Below are 22,239 nucleotides of genomic sequence, written 5' to 3'. Positions count from 1 at the left end.
AGGCACCGAGGGGGGTCTCCTGCAGGTGGACAAGGGTCCAGGGGGTTGACAGGGGTCAGCATTGGCGGCAGCACTGAAGAACCGGCGTCCGAATCGTCCCCTGGCTGCACTGGAGCAGTCGGCTCAGAATCAAAGATGGCTGCCGTTCCCGCGTTGGGTGGGATCAGGGCTGGCCTCTGTGCATCGAGGTGCGCCATCACGCGCGAACCTGCTCGTCCTGCCGGCCGCAAGGAACCCTCCTCACCAGGGTGGCATCTCGCACAGATCCCCTCGCAGGAGAACCAGGAACCGGGCTCTCCGCACGCGCAGCACCTCGAGGACCGCGGCATGGGACTGTGAGAGGTGAGCTGCCGACGAATCGCTGGTGAGAGGCTGCGAGGAGCAGGGAAAAACCCCTCTGCAGCACTACTCCTTCTCCCCGACCTGCCTGAATTGCTATTTACACCACACAGAGGAATGTCGCGTCTCTGTGGAGGCTTCTCAGGGCAGCAGGTTGGCTCGGAGGAAAAGGGGGAGAGGTTGGACCACCAACTTGCACCCCGAGGCTTACAAATCTAACCTGCAAGTAAGAAAGATACAAAAACTTACCCCCCACAAGGCAAATACAGTAATGGAGACTGAAAAAGAGCTCTTTCTGCAAATTAGATTGCTGGACCCTAGACAAGGGTCTGAGCTTTCCCTGTCTTTTTTTTACACTATCCTCTTAACCTTGATCCATCTTAAGATAGGAAGGAAGCTAAGAAATAGAGAAAAAGAGCACTAAATTTAGCTTTTCAGAAGTCTTAGTGGGGAACTAGAGTTCAGCCACTCATCTGCTGGAGTCAGAAGAATACTGAAGGATGACAGAGGGTGCACTAGCTTATATGGGAGCACCCTTCGAAGTTTTCTCTGACTCCATCTGCTGAAGGGGGACATAACCCACTGTCTGGACTGATCCGGGTACATACAGGGAACCAGTATACATCTTAAGGATTACCATTACATAGCAGTTTGACAAATTTCATTCTTAACTATATAGCATATCTGAGTAAGCATCAGACTCTCTTTTGCAAAGAAAAAAAAAGCGAGATGTCTCAAATAAGAGCAAAGCAAAATCTATAAAGGTTTCAAATGCCACACAGTGAGACACTAAAAAGAAAAACCTTTCCCTGATAGCAAGCCATTGAAAGGCTTATATTGTTCTCCTTCTACTTATGACAAAAATCCTTCCAATACTGAAGATGCACCCCCCCCCCCACTACAGAAGAACAATGTAATAAATGGTCACTCTGTGAAGAAGATCTTAATACAGAGTGCTGCTTTCACACTTACCTTTAGATCTTCTAAAAGCTGCTCACCTTTCCTAGCCTCTGGCTCAACTTTGGCCATGTTGCTCTTTCGTGACCTCAACTGGAAGCAAATTAAAAACATGCAGTGTTAAAAGGTATGGTGTGTATATATATAGATACTTTGGTGTGATTATTTTATGCTGAAATGTGTTATTGATCAAAAAAAAAAAAAAGAAAATAGGAAAATTAGTTCTTACCTGCTAATTTTCGTTCCTGTAGTACCATGGATCATTCCAGACTCCTAGGTTTATGCATCCATGCCAGCAGATGGAGACAGAGAAAGTTTAACTGACACTGCTTGATAAGGACTGGTGCCACCCAAGCATAAAAACTCACTTGCAAAAACTTGTAAAAAAAAAATAATTTGAAAACATTTATTAAAGCTCTGAAGAAAAATCTGCATAGCAAAAAAAGCACAGCTGAGCAGAAGATTCTCCACCTCCATCAAGCCGACGGGCTCTGGAATGATCCATGGTACTACAGGAACAAATATTAGCAGGTAAGAGCCAATTTTATTTTCCCTGTTCATACCCGGATCATTTCAGACTCCTGGGATGTACCAAAGTCCCCTAGTCGGGGTGGGACCTGGAGCGTCCTGCTAGCAAAACACTCTCGCCGAAAGAATGAGTTTCCGGATACCGGGCATCTATGCGATAAGGTCTCAAAAATGTATGCAGCGACTTCCATGTAGCTGCTCGACAAATCTCTTGTGGCAACACCAACTGAGCCTCCGCCCACGAGGTCACTTGCAATTGAGTAAAATGAGCCTGTAAACCGTCCAGCAGTTGGCGGCCCTTGAGAATATAGGTTGACCCAATAGCCTCCTTGAGCCACCTCACAATGGTAACTTTGGAAGCCTGGAGCTCTTTCTTTGCACCGCTCCACAAAATAAATAGGTGATCAGATCTCCGAAAGGCATTGGTCACATCCAGATATCTCAGTAAGGCCCTCTGAACGTCCAAACGCCTGAGTTCCCTCACATAAGGAGAAGCAGTATCCAAATTGGGAAAAGCTGGAAGTTCGACCATCTGATTAACATCAAAAGCTGACACCACCTTGGGAAGGAAAGATGGAACCGGCTGTAACGACACCCACGAATCCGAAATCTGTAGGAATGGGTCCCTACAAGATAAAGCCTGCAACTCTGATATTCTCCGCACCAAACAAATGGCTATCAGGAAAACAACCTTCAAGGTCAACTCCTTAAGAGTCACTCTATGAAGAGGCTCAAAAGGTGGTTCACACAAAGCTCTAAGGACCAGATTAAGATTCCAAGATGGACAGGCCTTCTGTACCGGAGGATGTAAATTCTTGATCCCTCAAAGAATCCGTACAACATCAGGATGAGAGGAAAAAGATCTTCCGTCAATCGTCCCTTGCAAAGAGGTCAGAGCCGCTACCTGAACTCGGAGAGAGTTAAATGCCAAGCCTTTGCCCAAGCCATCTTGCAGGAAGGATAAAATCTGGGACACAGAAGCCCGCAAAGCAGCAACACCTTTGGCCACAAACCAAGCCTCAAAAACCTTCCAGACTCGGACGTAAGACAACGAGGTAGACGTGCGCCTCGCATGCAGAAGGGTAGTAATAACTAGCTCTGAGTAACCCCTATACCTTAAATGTTGCCTCTCAAAAGTCAAGCGGCTAGACAGAAGCGATCTGCCTGATCGAAAAATATGGGGCCTTGATGGAGCAGATGAGTGAGGTGACTAAACCATATCGGACCGTCCATGGCCAAGTTGACGAGCTCCGCAAACCACGGGCAACGTGGCCACTCCAAAGTCACCAATATGACAGCCCCCAGGGTTCTCTCTCTATTCTGTGCAAAACCTTGCCCACCAGAGGCCACAGAGGAAACACGTAAAGTAGAACTCCCTGAGGCTAAGGAAACACTAGAGTGTTGATTCCCTCGGCTCCGTCGTCTCGTCTGTGGCTGAAAAATCATGGGGCTTTTGCATTGTGGCAAGACACTATCAGATCTACATGTGGACGATCCCACTGCTCATGAATGAGCTGCATCGCCGACTCTGACAGTTCCCATTTGTCTAGATCTAGAAGACTGTGACTTAGAAAATCTGCCTGGACATTCTCATTGCCCAGAATATGAGAGGCTGCTATCTGGGTCAAGTGTGCCTCCGTCCAGATCATTAACTCCTGAGCCTCTTGAGCTACCATCTGGCTCTTGGTACCGCCTTATCAATTGATATAAGAATTCTGACTGAACGACCTTGGACCATCAGTAGAAAGGCCAGCAACGCTAATCACACCACCCTGGTCTCCAAGCGGTTGATAGACTAGGAGTGCTCTTCTGGCGAGTGCACACCCTGAAGCCGACTGAATCTGGCAAACTGTCCCCCAACCAGACATACTGGCATCGGTAGTAACAACGATCCAATCCAGTACCTCTAGAGCGACTCCCCGAAGGTAGTGAGACATTTGGAGCCACCAAGAGAGGCTCTCCCTCGTAGAAACATCCAGAAATACCAGCTGATGAAAAAGCTCCGACTGCGGATTCCATTGTGCCAACAGAGCTTTCTGTAATGGTCTCATATGCGCAAAAGCCCAGGGAACCAACTCGAGGGTGGAAGTCATGGATCCCAGAACCTGCAAAAAAAATCCCAAGCTCTGGGCACCCACAACGCCAATAGATGGTGGATCTGTGACCACAATTTCTTCTCTCTCTCGTCTGTCAAGAACACCTTGCCCACGCTTGTGTCGAACCAGGCTCCCAGATACTCGAGACACTGGGTCGGATTGAGATGGCTCTTGGTGAAATTCACCACCCAGCCCAGTGACTGAAGAAGTTGAATGACCTTCCTGACCACTGTGTGACAACTGGCCTCTGACTGCCCTGATGAGCCAATCGTTGAGATAAGGATGTACCAGAACTCCCTCGCATCGCAAGGCCACCGCCACTACTACCATGACCTTGGTGAAGGTCCACGGCACTGTGGCTAGGCTGAAAGAGCTTCAGCTCAGCCTGAAAGCTAGGAGAGAGCGCCCTAAAAATAAAAAGCAGCTGCCCCGAGCTGAAAAGCCACCTAGGTAGCCTCGTGAAGGGAGGGATCTGGACCACCAAATTTACACCTCTCGGATGGGAGCTGGAGCAAGCGTACAAAAAGGTCACTGACCTCCAGCTTGTCCACCTCAACCAAACAAGGGAAGGGTTCCCCCAGGGAACCTGACCCCTCAGAGAAATGCTCCTGAGAAAAAGAAACTGAAAAAGAAAAAGGACTGAAAAAAAAAAATCACCAGAAACTGCAGGTGAATGCACCAGCCACCATCTGCTGGAGACAGAGAAATACTGAGGAACTGCAGGTGACACCGGGGCTTATCAAGCAGTGTCAGGTAAACTTTCTCTGACTCCATCTGCCGGCATGGATGCATAAACACAGGAGTCTGGAATGATCCGGGTACAACCAAAGAATGACCATTACTACATAGCATGCATTTTGTTCTTATTCAAGCCATGTCCACTCCAGCCTTAGCAATATCTACTAAAACACTTGTAAGCATCCCCCATCCTCAACCCTTTAACCAAACCCATTTACCCTCCAAAACCCTCCCCCTTAGCTTTCCGTTTGACAACAAAATAGGAAAATTGGTTCTTACCTGCTAATTTTCGTTCCTGTAGTAGCACGGATCAGTCCAGACAGTGGGTTGAGCCTTCTGTCCAGCAGATGGAGACAGAGAAAAACTGAAAGGGTATCCTATATCAGGACAGAGCCTACCCGTATCCCTTCAGTATAAACGTTATCAAAGCAGATAAATAGAAAGATAACCAGCATAAGATCAAGCAAGCAACCAGTAACTGATAATTTGAACAATTCAAAACTCTGTAAATAACTGCTCTGATATATATATATATCCAAATCCATCTAGTAGATGCTTCCGGTGTCTTAAAGTTCTGAGAGGAAGCAGAGAGATCCAAAAAACTGTAAAGGATCAAGTGAAAAGAGCTTCGAGCGGACTTAGTAGTCAGTAAATGGGAGGGAGTCTGGACTGACCCGTAGTACTACAGGAACGAAAATTAGCAGGTAAGAACCAATTTTCCTTTCCCTGTACGTACCCGGATCAGTCCAGACAGTGGAATGTACCAAAGCTTCCCTAAACAGGATGGGACTGAGAAAGTCCCGCTCAAAGCACCTGCCTTCTGTTCATCTGTGGGGAAAGTGTCTCCAGGTAAAAGTTCTTCACAGAGGACCTTTCCTCTCGACTTTGCAATAATCAGGACTACAAACACTTCAGACATTACATTATTTCAGACATTACATAGAACATTCACTGAACTGTCACACATCCAATCATTGGACAAATATTCATTCACTTCCGAAGGAGCCAAAAACTGGCGCCTGTACATCGAGGCGGTAATGACGAGCAAAAGTATGCAGAGACTTCCAAGTAGCTGCTCTGCAGATTTCCTGCGGAGAGACCAACTGACTCTCTGCCCAAGAAGTAGCTTGTGAACGCAAGGAGTGGGCCTTTAAGCCCTCCAGAACCGTTCGCCCCGACAGATATACGCTGATGCAATCGCCTCCTTGAGCCAGCGAGCAATCGTAGCTTTAGAAGCCTTGTTTCCTCAATTTGGGCCACTCCACAGAACAAAGAGATGATCGGAGACCTGAAACTCGTTTGAAACCTGTAAGTAGCACTTGTTTTACATCAAGGCGCCGCAGATCACCACCAGGCGTGTTTGCAATGTCTTCAGAAGAAAAAGCACGAGTTCCACCGACTGACTGACATGAAAGGAAGTCACAACCTTAGGCAAAAACGACGGTACCTAAATCAGAAAAATGGAGAAAAGGATCCCTACAAGACAACGCTTGGAGCTCTGACATCCTCCTGGCGGAGCAAATAGAAACAAGAAAAACCTTCGAGAGTTAGATCCTTAAGCATGGCCCACCAGAGGGGTTCAAAGGGTGCCTCACAAAGGACTTGAAGCACCAAGTTAAGGCTCCACAAGGGGCAAGTAGGCTGGACCGGCAGTTTCAAATGCTTGGCCCCCTTGAGAAATCAAACTACATCCGGATGAGCCGCCACTGCGTAACAATCGATACTGCCTAAAAGGGACCCGAGAGCGGAAACCTGTACCCGTAAGGAGCTGAAAGACAGACCCTTGGAAAGGCCATCCTGGAGAAAAGAGAGGACTTGGGAGACCGGAGCCTTGCGTGCCGACACTCCAGACTCAGCACACAGTCTCAAAAATTCTCCAAACCCAGACGTAAGCAAGAGAGGTAGAAGTCTTACGAGCCCACAACAGGGTGGATATAACTTCTTCTTTATATCCCTTCTTTCTTAGCCGCTTCCGTTCAAAAGCCAGGCCACCAGACAAAAGCGATCCGCCTAATCGAAAAATACTGGACTCTGTCGGAGAAGGTGTGGCAGATGGCCAAGGTGAAGAGGACCGTCCTGCATAAGGTTCACCAGATCTGTGTACCACGGTCTGCGGGGCCCCTCGGGTGCCACAAGAATGACAGGACCCCCGATGAAGTTCTATTCTTCTGAGAACTTTTCCCACCAGAGGCCAAGGAGGAAACACATACAAGAGAACGTCGTGAGGCCAGGGAAGGACCAGAGCATCCACTCCTTCCAAGCAGTTCTCCCTTCTGCGGCTGAAGAGCATTTGCATTGTTCAGAGTAGCCATTAGGTCTAAGTGGGGGGACCCCACCTGCGTACGATCAGATCCATCGCTCCGGACAACTCCCACTCTCCGGGGTCTAGACGCTGACGACTGAGGAAATCGGCTTGAACATTCTCCTTCCCCACAATGTGGGAAGCTGCCAAGCGATCCAGGTGACGCTCTGCCCAGGCGAACAGCTTGCTGGCTTCCAGAGCCACTAGGTGACTTCTGGTGCCCCCCCGCTGATTGATATAGGCTACAGAGGTGGCATTGTCCGAGAGCACCCACACCGCCTTGCGGCAGATCAGAGGAAGAAAGAGCTTGAGTGCCAGACGGACCGCTCTGGCCTCCAGGCGATTGATGTGCCAGCGGGATTGAACTGGGGACCAATATCCCTGCGTAGACTGAGTTTGACACACTGCTTCCCAGCCTGAGAGGCTGGCATCAGTCGTAACAATGATCCACTGAGGAGTCTGAAGGGGCATCCCCTTCAGGAAGTGAGCGAGTGAAAGTCACCATTGCATGTCGGCGATGGTAGAGTCGGAGAGCGGGAGGTGCGTCTGAAACTGTTCCGACACCGGCTTCCAGCGGGACAGCAAAGCTTTCTGTAATGGATGCATATGCGCAAAAGCCCAAGGAACCAGAGCGATAGTGGAAGCCATGGACCACAGGACCTGAAGATAATCCCAGGCCGTGGGTAGCAGGAGAGAGAGGAAATTGCGCACTTGATCCATAAGTTTGAGTGCCTGAGCGTCCGGCAGGAACACCTTGCCAACCCGGGTGTCGAAGCATGCTCCCAGGAATTCCAGGACCTGGGAGGGCTGGAGATTGCTCTTGGAAAAGTTGACTATCCACCCCAGGGAGGTCAGGCAAGTCAAGACCCTGTCAACCGCCAACCTGCAAAGAATTTCCGACTTGGCTTGAATGAGCCAATTGACCGGGTACAGATGGACTAGGACTCTGTCCTGGTGGAGAGCGGCCGCCACCACTACCATGACCTTTGTAAAGGTCCATTGCGCAGTGGTGAGGCCGAACGGAAGCACCCGGAACTGGAAGTGTTGCCCCAGAATGTTGAACCGGAGATACCTCTGATGGTCGAGGCATATCGGTATGTGCAGGTAAGCCTCTTAAGTCGAGCGAGGCCAGGTATTCGCCTGAGCGAACCGCCGCTATCACCGCCCTCAGGGTCTCCATCCGAAAATGGGGAACCCTGAGGCCCAGTTGACTCTCTTGGGATCCAAGATTGGACGGAAGGCACCGTCCTTTTTGGGCACGACAAAGTAGATGGAATACTGGCCGGATCCTTGTTCCTCCATTGGGACAGGGACTAACTATGGCTCCAAGCTCTTGCAACCTGACAAGAGTCTTTCAGAACGCTGGGCGCTTCCGCTTGGAGAGATTATATGGAGGTCTGGGAGATCTCGAGCAAATTCTAAAGTGTGACCTTTCTCTATCACCTCGAGGACCCACTGGTCCAATGTGATTTTGACCCATTCCTCAAGAAACAGGGTCAGCCGTCCACCTAAGTCGGGGACGGAGGAACGGGTCGGCCGTATTTCATTGGGAAGAGGACTTCACGGCCGAGTGCTGCGGGTTTCCCTCCCAGAAGGGACATCGGCCACGAAAGGAATGAGATCAGGAATGGGATCTAGAGGAAGTACCCCTTGGAAAGGATCCCCGTGCTCTGCAATTAAACCGGCGCTGGCCTCTAAAATGAAAACGTGAAGGAAAAAAGGACTTGGACTGTTTCTGGCGGTCCTCCGGCAGCTTATGAATCTTGTTCTCTCCTAAGGATTTGATAAGCTGTTCAAGGTCCTCATCAAAAGGCAACTTGCCCTTGAAGGGAAGAGTGCCCAACTGCGACTTGGAAGAGGAATCCGCCGATCAATTGCGCAACCAGAGGAGATGTCTGGCCGACACCACTGAAACCATAGCCCTGGCCTGCACTCTGAGCAAATCATATAAGGCATCAGCCCCATATGCAACTGCTGCCTCCAGTCCTTCTGCCTGCTCTACCTCTGCAGACAGGAGGTCCTGGGTGCTAAGCAATTGTTGAACCCACCTAAGGCTTGCCAGCTGCATGAGACTGCTGCAGATCGTCACCCGGACTCCTAAGGCCAAGACTTCAAAGATGCGTTTGCGGTCTTGAATATCTTTCAGTGCCGTAGCTCCCATCACTGGGATGGTGATATGTTTACTGACCGCGGAGACGGAAGCATCCACCTTAGGAACTTTAAGCATGTCTAGGCATTGATCAGGGAGGGGATAGAGCTTGTCCATCGCCTTGCCCACATGGAGCCCCGCCTCGGGAGACTCCCATTCCCGGAGGAGCAACTGCCTGTGCATAGGGTGAAACGGGAACGTACGTGGAGGAGCCCGGAGTCCTGCCAGGATCAGGTCCATGTTAGTTGGCATAGAAGGTGTAGCAGAATCTTCAGGTGGCACTTCAATACCCAGCTCGTCCAAAATAAAGGGGATGAGCAAGTCCAGCTCTTCCCTTTGGAACAACCGGAGAACACGTGGGTCGTCACCCTCGAGAGGAGGACCCGGGAGCAAGTCAGAGTCCGGATCGGGATCGGAGGCGGTTGGGGGGGTCCAGGGCTCCGAGTACCACCCTGACGGAGCTCTGCGCATCCGGCCAGGAGGCAGGCACCTGAGGGATGATCGCTGGGGGAGACCTGGGGAAGGATCATCCTCCTCCTGCAGGCTGGCCAGATAAGATTTGTGCATTAAAAGCACAAATTCAGTGGAAAAATGAGGCCCGATTTCCCGGGTAAAGAGGGAGAAAGGGGAGAAAGATTAGGATCAGAAACCCCCTCCGGGAGACTCTGACTGGGCTTAAATTCAGCGGGGAAATAGTTAAATCAGGCTCTTCTGAGCCCTGGAGCCCGGCATCTGAGGAAGAACCTGTCCTCAAAATGGCCACCGTTCCCGCAGTTTTCAGTGAAGGGGACGGCCTGGCCACGCGTTTAGGAGCATGAGAACAGGCTGCTGACTTCCCCGCCACCGCAGAGGGCCCCCTCCCTGCTGGGAAAACACTCCAAACACAGCTCATTGTGGGAGAGCCGAATTGCAGGCTCCCCGCAGGCAAGGCAGCAATTAGACCGCGGCATAATCAAAGGTAGGAGCCGCTGCTGAGAGGGAATCAGCTGGGCTGAGCTGCCCGAGCAAGTGGGTGCAGGAGAACGAACCCTGCCACGCTGCTCTCCCTGTCCTCAGAGCAGGGATAAATGTAGCTTGTCTCTGCCGTGATGCGCTTGTCTTTTTTCTTTTAATTAAACTTTAAAAAATGCAGGGGAAATGAGTTTCCCTGCTAAACCTTGAGGTATGGAGCATCTCAAGAACAGCACAGGCAAGGAGGGGGAGTGACTGGACCACCAGTATCGTCCCATGGACAAGCAGGTCACCGGGAAGGGATCCTAGGCTGAATAAACAAAGGGCAAGCCCCCCTAGGATCCCATAAGAGCGAGGAGACAGAGCTGTCTCCCTGAAAACCAGGAGTCTTGAATTCTGACAAAGATAGGCTTTGTTTAAATCTTTTTTTTATTTTATTAATATAAAAGTAATACTTGCTTGATCCTGCAAAGAAAAGGAGAAGAATCTCACAGGAGAAATAAATTGAAGAGGGAAGGGAACCGCAAGTTCAGCTGCCTGCATCTGCTGGAGACAGAGAAATACTGAAGGGATGCAGGTAAGCGCTATCCTGATATAGGATATCCTTTCAGTTTTTCTCTGTCTCCATCTGCTGGACAGGAGGCTCAACCCATTGTCTGGACTGATCTGGGTACATACAGGGAATTAAGTTTATAGCACAGAACTTCATTCATTAAGTATTCAAAACCAAACAGCATGTTTTATGTGGCAGTGAGGATATATAAGGCGTCCATATATTGGTGTGCTTTGTTTCTCCAATTTCTGGTTTTTATAGCACCCATGCAAGCATGTGACTGGCAGAGCAGCAGAGGGCTGTGAGCGCAGGCACCCCAGTTCAGTTCCACTATTTGTGCACATCGTAACTATGTGAGTTACTGAATTACTCTGTATAATTAATCAGATACTCCAAAAGTGATTAACAAAAGTTAGGATAAAAAAAAAAAAAAAAGCTAAGTGAAAATGATAAATAATTTAATGACCAGCCGCCACAGATCTCAAGATCTAAATAAAGCACATATATGTGCGAGCTAATTGGAAAGGCTAATTAGGTATCCCAAAAGTGCTGCTGCTGTAGAGCATCATACTGTAACTCACATGTAGTGTGCTTAATTAACAATCCCCTCCCCTTCCAAAGTCACGTACAGTTCTTTTTGAATCTGTTTTTACTGGGGACTGCTGCTGTGGTTGTAATTCTGATCCACCTTCTAGGAACACATTCCAGTTGACAATTGTTGAAGCTGTTTTCACCTCTGTAGAAGAAAAAAAAACTGTTTACAGTCTGATTAGGAGCATTTATATTAATGCAATAACAATGGATTTTGCTATATTTAGGCAATGCAAAGTTATGGGCCCTGGTAATAACTATATGTATTGTTACCTTCCCTACTAAAAGGTCACTGTATGCTTCTGTTCCACATTATATTTAAAACTGACATTAAGGGCTAGCCTAATAGCCCCGTGGTTAACATGGTGTGCCGTCACATGGGCAAATCCAGGCTCAGAAATAACCTTAGATCCCATAACTCAAAAAAAGGTGAGGCAGCACCTTCCATAATGGTTAGAGCAGAAAGCTCTCTACCTTCTGCTGTTGGGCAGGGAGGTAACTGCAGAGAGAACTGAAGAAAACAGAGCAGGAGTGGAGGGCAAAGAGGGTCCTGGAATGGAGGATCATTGTTGGAACATGATGACATCTCACACCTTTCACCAGAGCCCCTGCTATGAGCCTGACTCGTGCTATCCATGCACAGGCCTGCAACGTCACTATTCTGTTTTTTTTAATATTAATTGTAATTTGTATAGCAGTAATTAACAACCATCTCATACCTGATACTTGGATATTTTTGAGTTTTCCAAGAGCAGCAGCTAAAGAAGAGTTTTCACACTGGTAAGGGATTACAATCATCGTCTTCCCATGTGCTACGTACAGTTTTCCTTCATAACACCACAGCTACAAAATGTGAAGTGCATTTTGTGTATTAGCCTTGATGAAAAGTATTTCAATTCATTGAGATCTACAAACCAGCATTTTAAGCTCCGAGCTAAGGGCCTCACTGCTATTTACTCAGCTCCTAGGAGTGTCTACATGTCTTGCTTTACTTCTCAGAGAAGGATAAAACTGACCAGATTTTCTCGTGGTGTTGCGTTCCTATTTGTGCATGAGCTTAGTATAAAAACAAACCTCAAAATGTACCACAGATATAATCAAAAAAATAATAAAGAAAAATGCTAAATAGATAAAATGTGCATACAAATCAACAGTTTCTTTATATTACTAATATTACATTTTAATATTTTAAACAAGGAAAACATTTGTGAAATAAAATGTCTTCTTAGTTTTGGGAGGTGACCCTACCTGATGTAGGGATTATTTGACCCAACATTTGTTTGCCTTTCCTTTGGGGTTCACAAAGTCACTGGGCTGGCCCATAACACAGGTTTCAGTGGGTCATGTTTCCTAGATACTGTTAGAATTCATGTGCTGCATGCACAAAAACTCTTTTCACGGGTGGCTGTTACAAACCTTGTCTTCCCTCAGTCTATATTTAATTGGATTTAAAAATCCAGTACAGCAGGCTAAAATCAACCATTTTCTGTTCCCAGATGAATTTGCTATTTAAAAATATATGCTAAAAAATAAAACAAAAAAAAAAAATCAATTTCTAATTTATTTTGGAACTAGGTTATTTAAAAGTAGGTTTACACCACAGTGGTTTTGTTGATCCCCTATTAGTCTATAAGAAGTGCAACAAAATACATTAGAAAAAAATCAATTTGACAATTAAATTTGTTACACTGCATCAGGAAAAGGGAATGTTAAAATACAGACTATCAACTTACTTGTCCACTAGTCCCCTGTGGCAATTCCTTTGATGTCTGCAAGGTCTGAAACTTTATATTCCATACACAAAGGCATTCTGTGAAAATAATATAACTGCCATCTCAATCACAGATTCCTAGGCAATGTCTTTTGCTTGTAATAGAATTACTAATTTAAGAGTTGTTGATCAGTTATTTTGTATTCAAAGATCTAGCAGCCTTATATTTTGGTTGCCGATCGATATATAGATCAGATCATAATAAGCAAAGGTTTGAACCATATTTGCTAAATGCACCAATTAAAAACAAAAATTGAAACATACAATAAATGGTTAGAGAAGCAACAGCTCAATTTTGTTGTTCTTTATACCTTGTATTATGTATTAATTATTGAGTCATACCTAGGTTATTGAGTTGATTTGGGGAAGAAAAGGTTGGATCAGTTGCTTCACTCCAGATGGTTTCAAGAAATTCAATGCAATTATTTTAATGATGCTATTGAAATATTTTGAGTTAGACTTGATGTTTTCTGTTCCCCTTATTAAGATTTTTTTTTTTTTAAAATATGCTATGGGTCTTACTTCTTGTTGGCTGTAAGCAAGGGAAGGCACTGGTGTCATTACCCATTCCTTTCCAAAATGAAAGGTCATCTTTTCAAAAGGCATAAGTTTATAAACTGATTTTCAGTACCCCAAATCTATACTTAACTGCACACATTTTCCACGATAACATAAATCAGTCACTAACAAAAGACATTTTTACACTGAATTATATTAATGCTAGAATGCAATTAAGATTAAAAAAAAAATTTCACCTTTCGTGTCATTATTCTGGGATGGCGAAGCCGCCAGCACCGCTATATGGGTATTATCAAGGATGCCCAATGCAGCTCTCTTCAGAACAGTACTGGACATTGGGAGCCTGAGAAGCAGTGACTTGGGCAGAATCTGCTCCTCCTCTGTACCAGACTGAAGAAGAGACACCAAACTCTTATAACTACATCTATTGGAATCTGTGCAAACAGCAAAACAAGACAACAAACAAATGACCATTTTGCATGGATAAGAATAGATGAAAAATGCTAAATTATGTGTGAAAACTGTTCACTGCAAAAATGGATTGACAGACTGCTATAGGCACTAAAGAGTTCAGAGAAGAAATCTGTTCCACTAAGAGGGCATTTATTTATTTTTTATATACCGACAGATTACATTCAGGTACTGTAGGTATTTCCCTATCCCCAGAGGGCTTACAAGCTAACAGGCCGATACAATAAAGTGTCCTGTGCACACGATTCAGTAAACCAAAATATTTATATTAGGGTCCGCGGTAAAGAGGCGCTAGGGACACTAGCGCGTCCCTAGCGAATCTTTTTGGACAGGAGTGGCGGCTGTCAGCGGGTTTGACAGCTGATGCTCAATTTTGCCGGTGTCAGTTCTTGAGCCCGCTGACAGCCACAGGTTCGGAAACCAGACGCCGGCAAAATTAAGCGACTGGTTTTCAATCCATGGGCTGATTTAAAAAGCAGTTTTTACATGCCTGAGGCAATGGAAGGTAAAGTGACTTGCCCAAGATCACAAGAAGCGACAGCGGGACTCAAACCCTGGTCTCCTGGTTCGTAGCTCACTGTTCTAACCACTAGGCTATTCCTCCTCCCCCTAATTAAACAGTTTAATTAGGCATGCAAAAGTATTCAACCCACTAAAAAGTCAGCAGATTTGTGCCGATTACAAATGACACTTACACAGATTATTCCAGTCAGTATGTTGGACTTTTTAGGGGTTGAATACTTTTGCAAGCCACTGTATGTGATCTAGCTAAATTTACCAAGTCAAAGAAATCTTAAATTCTTGAGATACTAATATGCCATTTTTTTTTCAAGTTATGCTTCAGTACATTAATTAAAAACACTAACTCCAATGAACAAATTTTGCAACCAGGCAATGTATTAAATGGTACAATTTCCTCCTCACTACTTACACAGAGATAGAAGTGTGACAGTCTTATTTTTCAATGATGCAGTGAAGCTCAATGGATTAGACATGTCTTCCTCTGGTTTGAGTTTATATTTGAGCAGAACGTTTGGGTTAAACTTCTGTACATATACATAGCAATCACCATGCTAAAAAGGGAAAATGGAAACATTTAACATCTTACTCAGATATGTAATCTGAGCAATATCTGAACCAGAGAAATAGCTCTATTGTCTAACGCTTCAACTTAAAACCTACCTTTTCTGTTATGAACACTAAGATGATCTGTTGAGCTTCCACACACATCTCTGTCCATCTATTATTTGAAGAGACACAATTATTTCATAACTTGCTGAGAAGAAAATACATTTAAAACAGACAAAGAGGTAGAAAAAAAGGGTAGCAACAAGCTAATGCGACCTCTAACAGAATGATACATTTTTTGTTGCACTTTACTATAACTACAGGAATTAAATTTCCAAGGGGTGCAATGACAATTTGTGCAGCTTAAACAGGAAGCTTCATTTTTAGGTTTTATTTTAATTTTTTGGGGAATTTCAATTTTAGAAAAGAAAAAAAAAAGACTTTTCCACTGATTTTTCTCCTCCGTATTATAACAAAAGCCATTGCTCTACTGATTTGTTTTTTAGGTTGATTCCTCATGCTTACTTGAACACTGCAACAGGAATAGCACAGCAACTCAAATGCACTGCTGAAAGTCTTTAGACTTTAGCAGTATGATTGGCTGTGAGAAGCAAAGCAAGTCATTGAAATCGTGCACATGATACTTTGATAGTCAATGAGACCCAAAACCATTATGAGGTTTTTTGATGCATTGTTGTTCACAATGCATGACCAAAACACAATGGGCCAGATTTTCGTATGTACGCGCGCAGCCGCACGCATGTTATAAAATCCGGGGTCGGCACACGCAAGGGGGTGCACACTTGTGTACCTTGCGTGCGCTGAGCCCTAGGGTAGCCCCGATGGCTTTCCCCGTTCCCTCCGCCCCCCCCCAACCTTCCCCTCCCTTCCCCTATCTAACCCGCCCCCCCCAGCCCTACCTAAATCCCTCCCTCTACCTTTATTTTTTTTTTAAATTTATGCCTGCCTCTGGACAGGCGTAGCTTGCGCGCGCTGGCTGTGTCGCCAGGCCTATGCAAAATAGGCTCGGCGCGCGCAGAAGGGGTTTAAAAGGATTACGCGCATAAACTTTTTAAAATCCGCCCCAATATTGAAAAACAAAAAACATAAAATTACAGTTACATAAAGAAAAAAAACTTTAAAAAAATACTATTGATGGGTTGGGACAACTCTTTCCCTCAAATGACCAACATTTTAAAGCAGTACATATTTCCACTTTATTTTTTAAATCGTAGAATAATTTAGAGCTTTCCTGGGACTTTCTAAAAGAATTCACTAGCAAATAAATCAGATGCCACAAATGCAAAAGATTTTTGGAACCAAACTGTGTCCAAAGGTAAAACGAAACCATTCACAGTGCTGCCGTGTACTGTAACTTACTGAATAACCTCTTCCTCTGGGATAACAGCTTCAACTCTCTGTTGGGGTGCAGCCAACAAAGCATCAAGGTATCGGATAGCTCCTCTTTTGAACACCACTAGTGGCTCCACATTGGGATGTGAATGTAGCCGATACACATCTTCCGACAGCTGGGAAAAAGAATTATTTTTACTTTGAATCTGTGCTCTGACTTTTATTAAAATGATGTATGATAAGAATGACAGCATTCAATGCTGCTTCTTACCATCACTAGATCTAAAACTTCTAAAGGGTCCCTAATTATTCTGAAATGAACACAGGAAACTTACCGTAGCTTTAAATACTTTTTCCAAATTAACATCTTCATCTTTCCATATTCTCAAAACCTTAAAATAGACCACAAGTTTATAACAGAATAAAAAAATACAAAGTGCCCATATACATTTCTCTCTCCATTAAAAATGCTCATTTTGAAAGTTCACATAATGTTGTTAAAGAAATCATAAAAAAAATTTGCAGGATCATTACACCAGCAGGTCCTTTTCACTCCTATTTTATCCTGTACTCAAAAATAAATTTTGTGCAAGTGGTAGGCAGTGGGGAACAGGATGTTAAAACATCTCCTGTCCCCTCTCACACTCAAGATTGATTTCTGCAGCTGGTAGAGGGCACTGCTGTTGTAATTATCCTACAATTTCTGCAGTTTCTTCTAGGAATGGACCAGTAAAATGAAATGCAGAGCTCCAGCTAAACTGTCAACTAGTTCCAAGAATGTGCAGGCTGTGGAATAAAGTAGTGGAATGTGGAATCTGGTAAAGTATACAGGATTTAAAACTTTCAGATGGTGATCATTTGTCATATGACCACATAGCTTACCTACACTTATACCGTATTTCACCCTATAAAATGTCCTGCAGTAATATAGCGCTACATATTAATTTGTGAACAAAATCTACGTTGTTTATGGATTTAAAATGAACAAGTCAGAAAATTTAGTGATGTATATCAAGATCTTTTTGTATTGTTAGTACATCACAAACAAGTAATTTTATGAGCCCACAATATAAATAATATAATCTGTTTATAATGTGAATGTTCTAGTAAATCAAAAAGTTATTTTTCACTATACCAACAGACAAGTGATCAGTTTTGTTCAGCAACTCTAAGATATAAGAAGTGTTATTTCCACACAGTATGTTCTTTTTTTGCTGATACTTATTCGGAATGTATGTATGTGTTCACACACACTCATATATGCATATGGGATCTATGCGCAGAACACACACAAATTCTCACCTTGTTATCATGAACAGCAATGTATTCACCTGTTTCAAAGTTATACACAGCAGGGCAGGTGATTCTCTGGCCTTGCTTCACTGTCCAACTACCCAAAGGCTTTTGATCTGACACCTGAGAAAATCATAACTATTTAAATAAAAAGATATACACAAACTTTTAGCTTGTAACAAGCATGTATCCAAGCCAGTAGAAAATGGAAATGAAAAAAAAATCATAAAGCCAGTATAATTTTTGCAATAAAATGTGTTTTACAATAGTACTTTTTAGATTTCATACTACAGCTGCCACGTAATGAAGTCTATACCCAAGAAAAAGACGTTAATCATAACAAAATGCTCCGTAATGGCATAAAACCGGGAACTCCAGTGCCCCGCACTCTGGCCCCTTTCCCTTCCCTCACTTTGTAAAGCGTGACGGTGCGGCCCGAGTCGGTCACCAGTGCACGGTCCGGTCCTCCGCCGGGCTCAACCCCCAGCGGGCCGCCCGCGCCGGGAGCCAGCCCGCACAGCGTGAACCCTTCTCCCAGCGTCGCCATCTTGCGACAGAGAATATCCCAGCATGCCCGGGCTTCTCGCGAGAAGCAGGCTGGAAAACCTCAAAGGAAGGAGGGTAACGCTTGCGGGCGGCATGCGGAGGGAATAGCGACACCTGGTGGCGCAGGAGGGCGATACCGAAGAACCAGAGGAGGCCCGTTCCCCTGTTGGGGGGGCCCCCCCTCTGTAGTGTCACTTCCACAACGCATGCGCGAAACCCAAAGCCCACCCCCTTCTCTCTTACGCCCTCCGACCTATGGTTGGTGGGTAGCCCGGTCTTACTGCTTTGCAGGTGACTCGGATCCGCTCCTTGAGTTGCTCGGTTGCATGCACAGATTTTCAGTTCAGAATGTAGTAAAGAATGGGACAGTCAGCAATACAAGTCTATGCAGGTTGTGGGGCAAGCCCCGTTTCTGGAGGGAGCTACTGATCTAGTACTGATTTCCGTTTAACACCCTAAATAAGTACTGGCGCACCTGTAGTGCTTATTTCACAAGAAAGAATCAGGACTATAAAATAGCACAATGCACTTGGGTGTGCGTTCAAAACACAGGACTGGCAAAATGTCTGTCTACACAAACTGGATCCCGGGTTAGCTTTGTGGGGTGTTCTGTTGATTTTACTGAAGATGGAAATAGACACTTTAGAGCAAATCGTGGCCTGGTTGCTAATCTGAGACCTTTCAAACAGGATTTTTTTCTCATTCTGTGCCTATGGAAAAAAAAAAGTTCACAGAATAAGGTCCACAGTGTTCCAAACGCTTGTGTTCAAACCATGCATTCCTGGTTTGCCTCCATCTAGTCATTACCACTATGCTTCTCCCCCTGCACTGCACAGGTACTCAAAGTACCTGCACAGGCTAAGGGGTATATGTTGAAGAGAGAGGGGCTGAGAGTTCATATTTGCAGCTGTAGTAAATCCCCTAATTTTACTTGTGACATGACTTTTTATTCACTCTGTGCTGTTCCCTGTACAAATACATAAAGTATTTGTTTTGCAAAATCTAGAACTATATACAAATGTACACAAACATAGAAACAGAAATGATGGCAGAAAAGAACCAATGGTCCATCCAGTCTGGCCAGCAAGCTTCCCATGGTAGTATCTGCTGCGCCATGCAGGTCTCTCCCATGTATCAGTTAGTTTTGCTTGATGTGCTTCGCTTATGGACTTGGCTGTAGAAGCAGTCCTGTGTATTTTCCTTAATGTCTGAGCATCAGTACCCCAGACTGCAAAAAAAGTCATTGGCTTGTGTTGATTGACTCCAAATTTCTCTTTCCTTTCAGCCCTTGCAGTTGCATCAAAAGCACCAAGGCTTATTGGTTAAGCCTTCTGTTAAGGGTAGTAACTGCTGCTCTGTGCTGGTTAACCCCATGCTCATCCGTTCCGCATACTGTAAAAGTCAGGTCCCTCATTGGTTGCTGTCTAAATCCAATTCCCTTTTTCTCCTGTCATTGCAGAGAGAGCAATGTTGGAGTTGCATCAAAAGTATCAAGGCTTATTGGTTAAGGGTAGTAACAGCTGCACCAGCAACTTACCCCCATGCACACTTTCTTTGTTTCCTTTAGGGCTTGGCCATAGAAGCAGTCCTGTGCTTTTCCCCTTATCTCCGTGTAACAGAGGGGGTCATTTATCAAAATGTGAAAAATCCTGTTAATGCACCATATTGTCTGCAAAGAGCTATTGCACAGCTGTCTCCTGTAAGGAAGGAGAGAGAGAGAGAGAAGGAGAAGGAGAGAGACTGGCCATAATATCATGGCCCATAGGTAGGTATTTGTATCCCTATTGTAGGCCCACCTAGTAACTCGAGGTGGGGTTTAGGTAAGAGTGTAGGGGGTTAGGGGCCACTTTGACATTCTACGTGACACCTACGAACAGAACAGTGGTCTCTTGTGAAGATTTGCTGGCCTTCGGAGTGAGAAAACTCACTCCAAGATGAGATTTGTGCAATGTTCTCTCAACCTAGCTTGATGTTACCCAGGTAGAGCGTCCCTCAAGCTAGGTTGAGAGAATCTTGCCCAAATCTCATCTTGGAGATCAGGAGGTAGGTCTCTTTCAACAGAAAGGATACTGGAACTAGGAGTCATGGGATGAGGGTGAAAGGGGGTAGACTATCACAAAAAGGACAGAGTCAGAATTAAAGCAATTTAGAGAAAGGCAACCAAAATGGTGTGGGGTCTGTACTGACTGGAGGACCTAAATATTTATACCTTGGAGGAGAAATGATACAGATTTTTAAATACCTGAAAGGTATAAATAATGCTCAAGTATCAGACATTTTCTGATAGAAACTAAGCAGTATATGACATGAAACTCCAAGCAGGCAGACTCAAGAACAACATCAGGAAATATTTCTTCACGGAAAGGGTGGTGGATGCATGGATTGCCCTCCCGGAAGAGGCGGGGAAGACGAGAACAGTAATGGAATTCAAAAGGGCATGGGATAAATACAGAGGATCCCTAGTGGCTAAAGGATGGAAATGAAGAAATGGAGTAACCTGTGTCAACTTTAGGTGTAACATTTCTGCATGGGGGTTACCTGCATGGAGCGAAAGTTACTACTTTTAATGGAAGAAATGTGAGAAACTGCCATGAAGCACTTCTGGGCAGACTGGATGGACCATTTGGATCTTTATCTGCCATTTGTGTGATACTTTGTAATCTAAGGAAGTACTTCTTTACAGAGAGGGTGGTGGATGCATGGAACAGCCTTCCAGGGGAGGGGCTGGAGACAAGAATGGTATCCAAATTCAAGAAAGCATGGGAGAAGCACACAGGAGGCCTGAGGGGTGGTAAGAATTGTAAAACAGAGCAGTTATGTGGATGGGCAGACTAGGCACATCGAATGGTCATTAATATTTTCCATCACGTTTCTGTGTTTCTATAGACAGGATTAAATCGGCATGGGGCAGAGTCAAAAACTCCCTGAGCATGGCCATAACTGGGGTTGGGCAAGAGGGGAAGCCATCTAAAGCCTCGAGGTGGAAAATGACTGAAATACAAGTGTGAGCAGGCAGCAGAAGAAAAGCCTGGAAGAGTGCTGCTCTTCTAGCATCTGAGCTGGAGGGAGAGGGGGGGAAGAGAGGAGATGAGGACCAGGGATCAGAGTGGAGGGGATGGAGGAGTAGGAATCAGGATGGGGGGAAGGCCAAATATGCTTGCCTCCTCTGAGAGGTAAAATGTCTAGTCATTGTTCTGTCCTTGGGCTAGTCTGAAATTTTGGGGTTTTTTTTTTTTGCAATATGAGCTGGACAAATACTTTCAAACATTCAGCCATTTTGCCCAGTTCAGTAATTTTGCAGAATTAAGAACTAAATGAAAATCTTTGTGCAACATTGTTAACATAGATGACACAGGAGCATGTCTTGTTTTTGAGGGTAGCTTCTATTTTCCTACAAACTTTTGTATGTAAAAATTATATTATGCAGTAATAGCAGCAGTGAGGGTCTTCAGGTTTATTGTTATTTAACAATTGAATGAATCTTCATGAATTAGAATTTCAGCAGCACCACATGTGTAACCAAGGTACCTCAAACTTTCCTGAACTTTGAGTTAATTCTTCAAGCAGAATGATTTTAAATTGCCATTCATGTACTATATTCAGCCTACCTCCACTCTTCTCCTTAAGAGTTACCAACTATTTAAACCTGTCCAACAGCTCTAGTTTTTGAGGAGGTTAGAAGAATTATTGTGGATTGTTTCATATGATAAAGGGGATGGAACGGTTTTCTTATGAAGAAAAGCTAAACAGGTTAGGGATCTATTTAATGCCAGGTACTTTTGACTTAGATTGGCCATTGTTGGAGACAGTTTACTGGGCTTGTTGGACCTTGGTCTGACCCAGTATGGCAACTTCTTATGTTCCTATGGGTTCTTCAGCTTGGAGAAGAAATTACTTAGAAGGGATATAATAGAAGTTTGTTTTTTTAAAACTCTTTATTTAAACATTTTTAACAATAACAACTAAAGGTACCACAAAAATATAGCTGTTTTAGGTCTCAGGAATATTAACAGT

The 22,239-nt window shown here is 44.8% G+C and overlaps 1 protein-coding gene across 1 annotated transcript in view; it reads right to left on the bottom strand.

Moving 5' to 3' along the window:
• Nucleotides 1-18,278, bottom strand: part of NOL11 (nucleolar protein 11) — a 57,286-nt gene extending 39,008 nt beyond the window's left edge. Inside the window, exons 1-11 of the mRNA XM_029599351.1 lie at nt 18,092-18,278; nt 17,689-17,802; nt 16,722-16,778; nt 16,414-16,562; nt 15,148-15,205; nt 14,897-15,038; nt 13,731-13,928; nt 12,938-13,014; nt 11,924-12,047; nt 11,243-11,349; nt 1,312-1,389 (exon numbers count right to left, since the gene is read on the bottom strand). Of these exons, the coding sequence (XP_029455211.1) occupies nt 1,312-1,389; nt 11,243-11,349; nt 11,924-12,047; nt 12,938-13,014; nt 13,731-13,928; nt 14,897-15,038; nt 15,148-15,205; nt 16,414-16,562; nt 16,722-16,778; nt 17,689-17,802; nt 18,092-18,226 (1,239 nt within the window). The 5' untranslated portion in view covers nt 18,227-18,278. The remainder of the gene's footprint in view (nt 1-1,311; nt 1,390-11,242; nt 11,350-11,923; nt 12,048-12,937; nt 13,015-13,730; nt 13,929-14,896; nt 15,039-15,147; nt 15,206-16,413; nt 16,563-16,721; nt 16,779-17,688; nt 17,803-18,091) is intronic.
• Between the last annotated feature and the right edge of the window lie 3,961 nt (nt 18,279-22,239).

Source organism: Rhinatrema bivittatum, chromosome 4, assembly GCF_901001135.1.
Source record: "Rhinatrema bivittatum chromosome 4, aRhiBiv1.1, whole genome shotgun sequence".
In the NCBI taxonomy this organism is placed as follows: Eukaryota; Metazoa; Chordata; class Amphibia; order Gymnophiona; family Rhinatrematidae; genus Rhinatrema; species Rhinatrema bivittatum.
The sequence above is the reverse complement of the archived record's forward strand: the minus strand, read 5'-3'. Positions and strand labels throughout refer to the sequence as shown.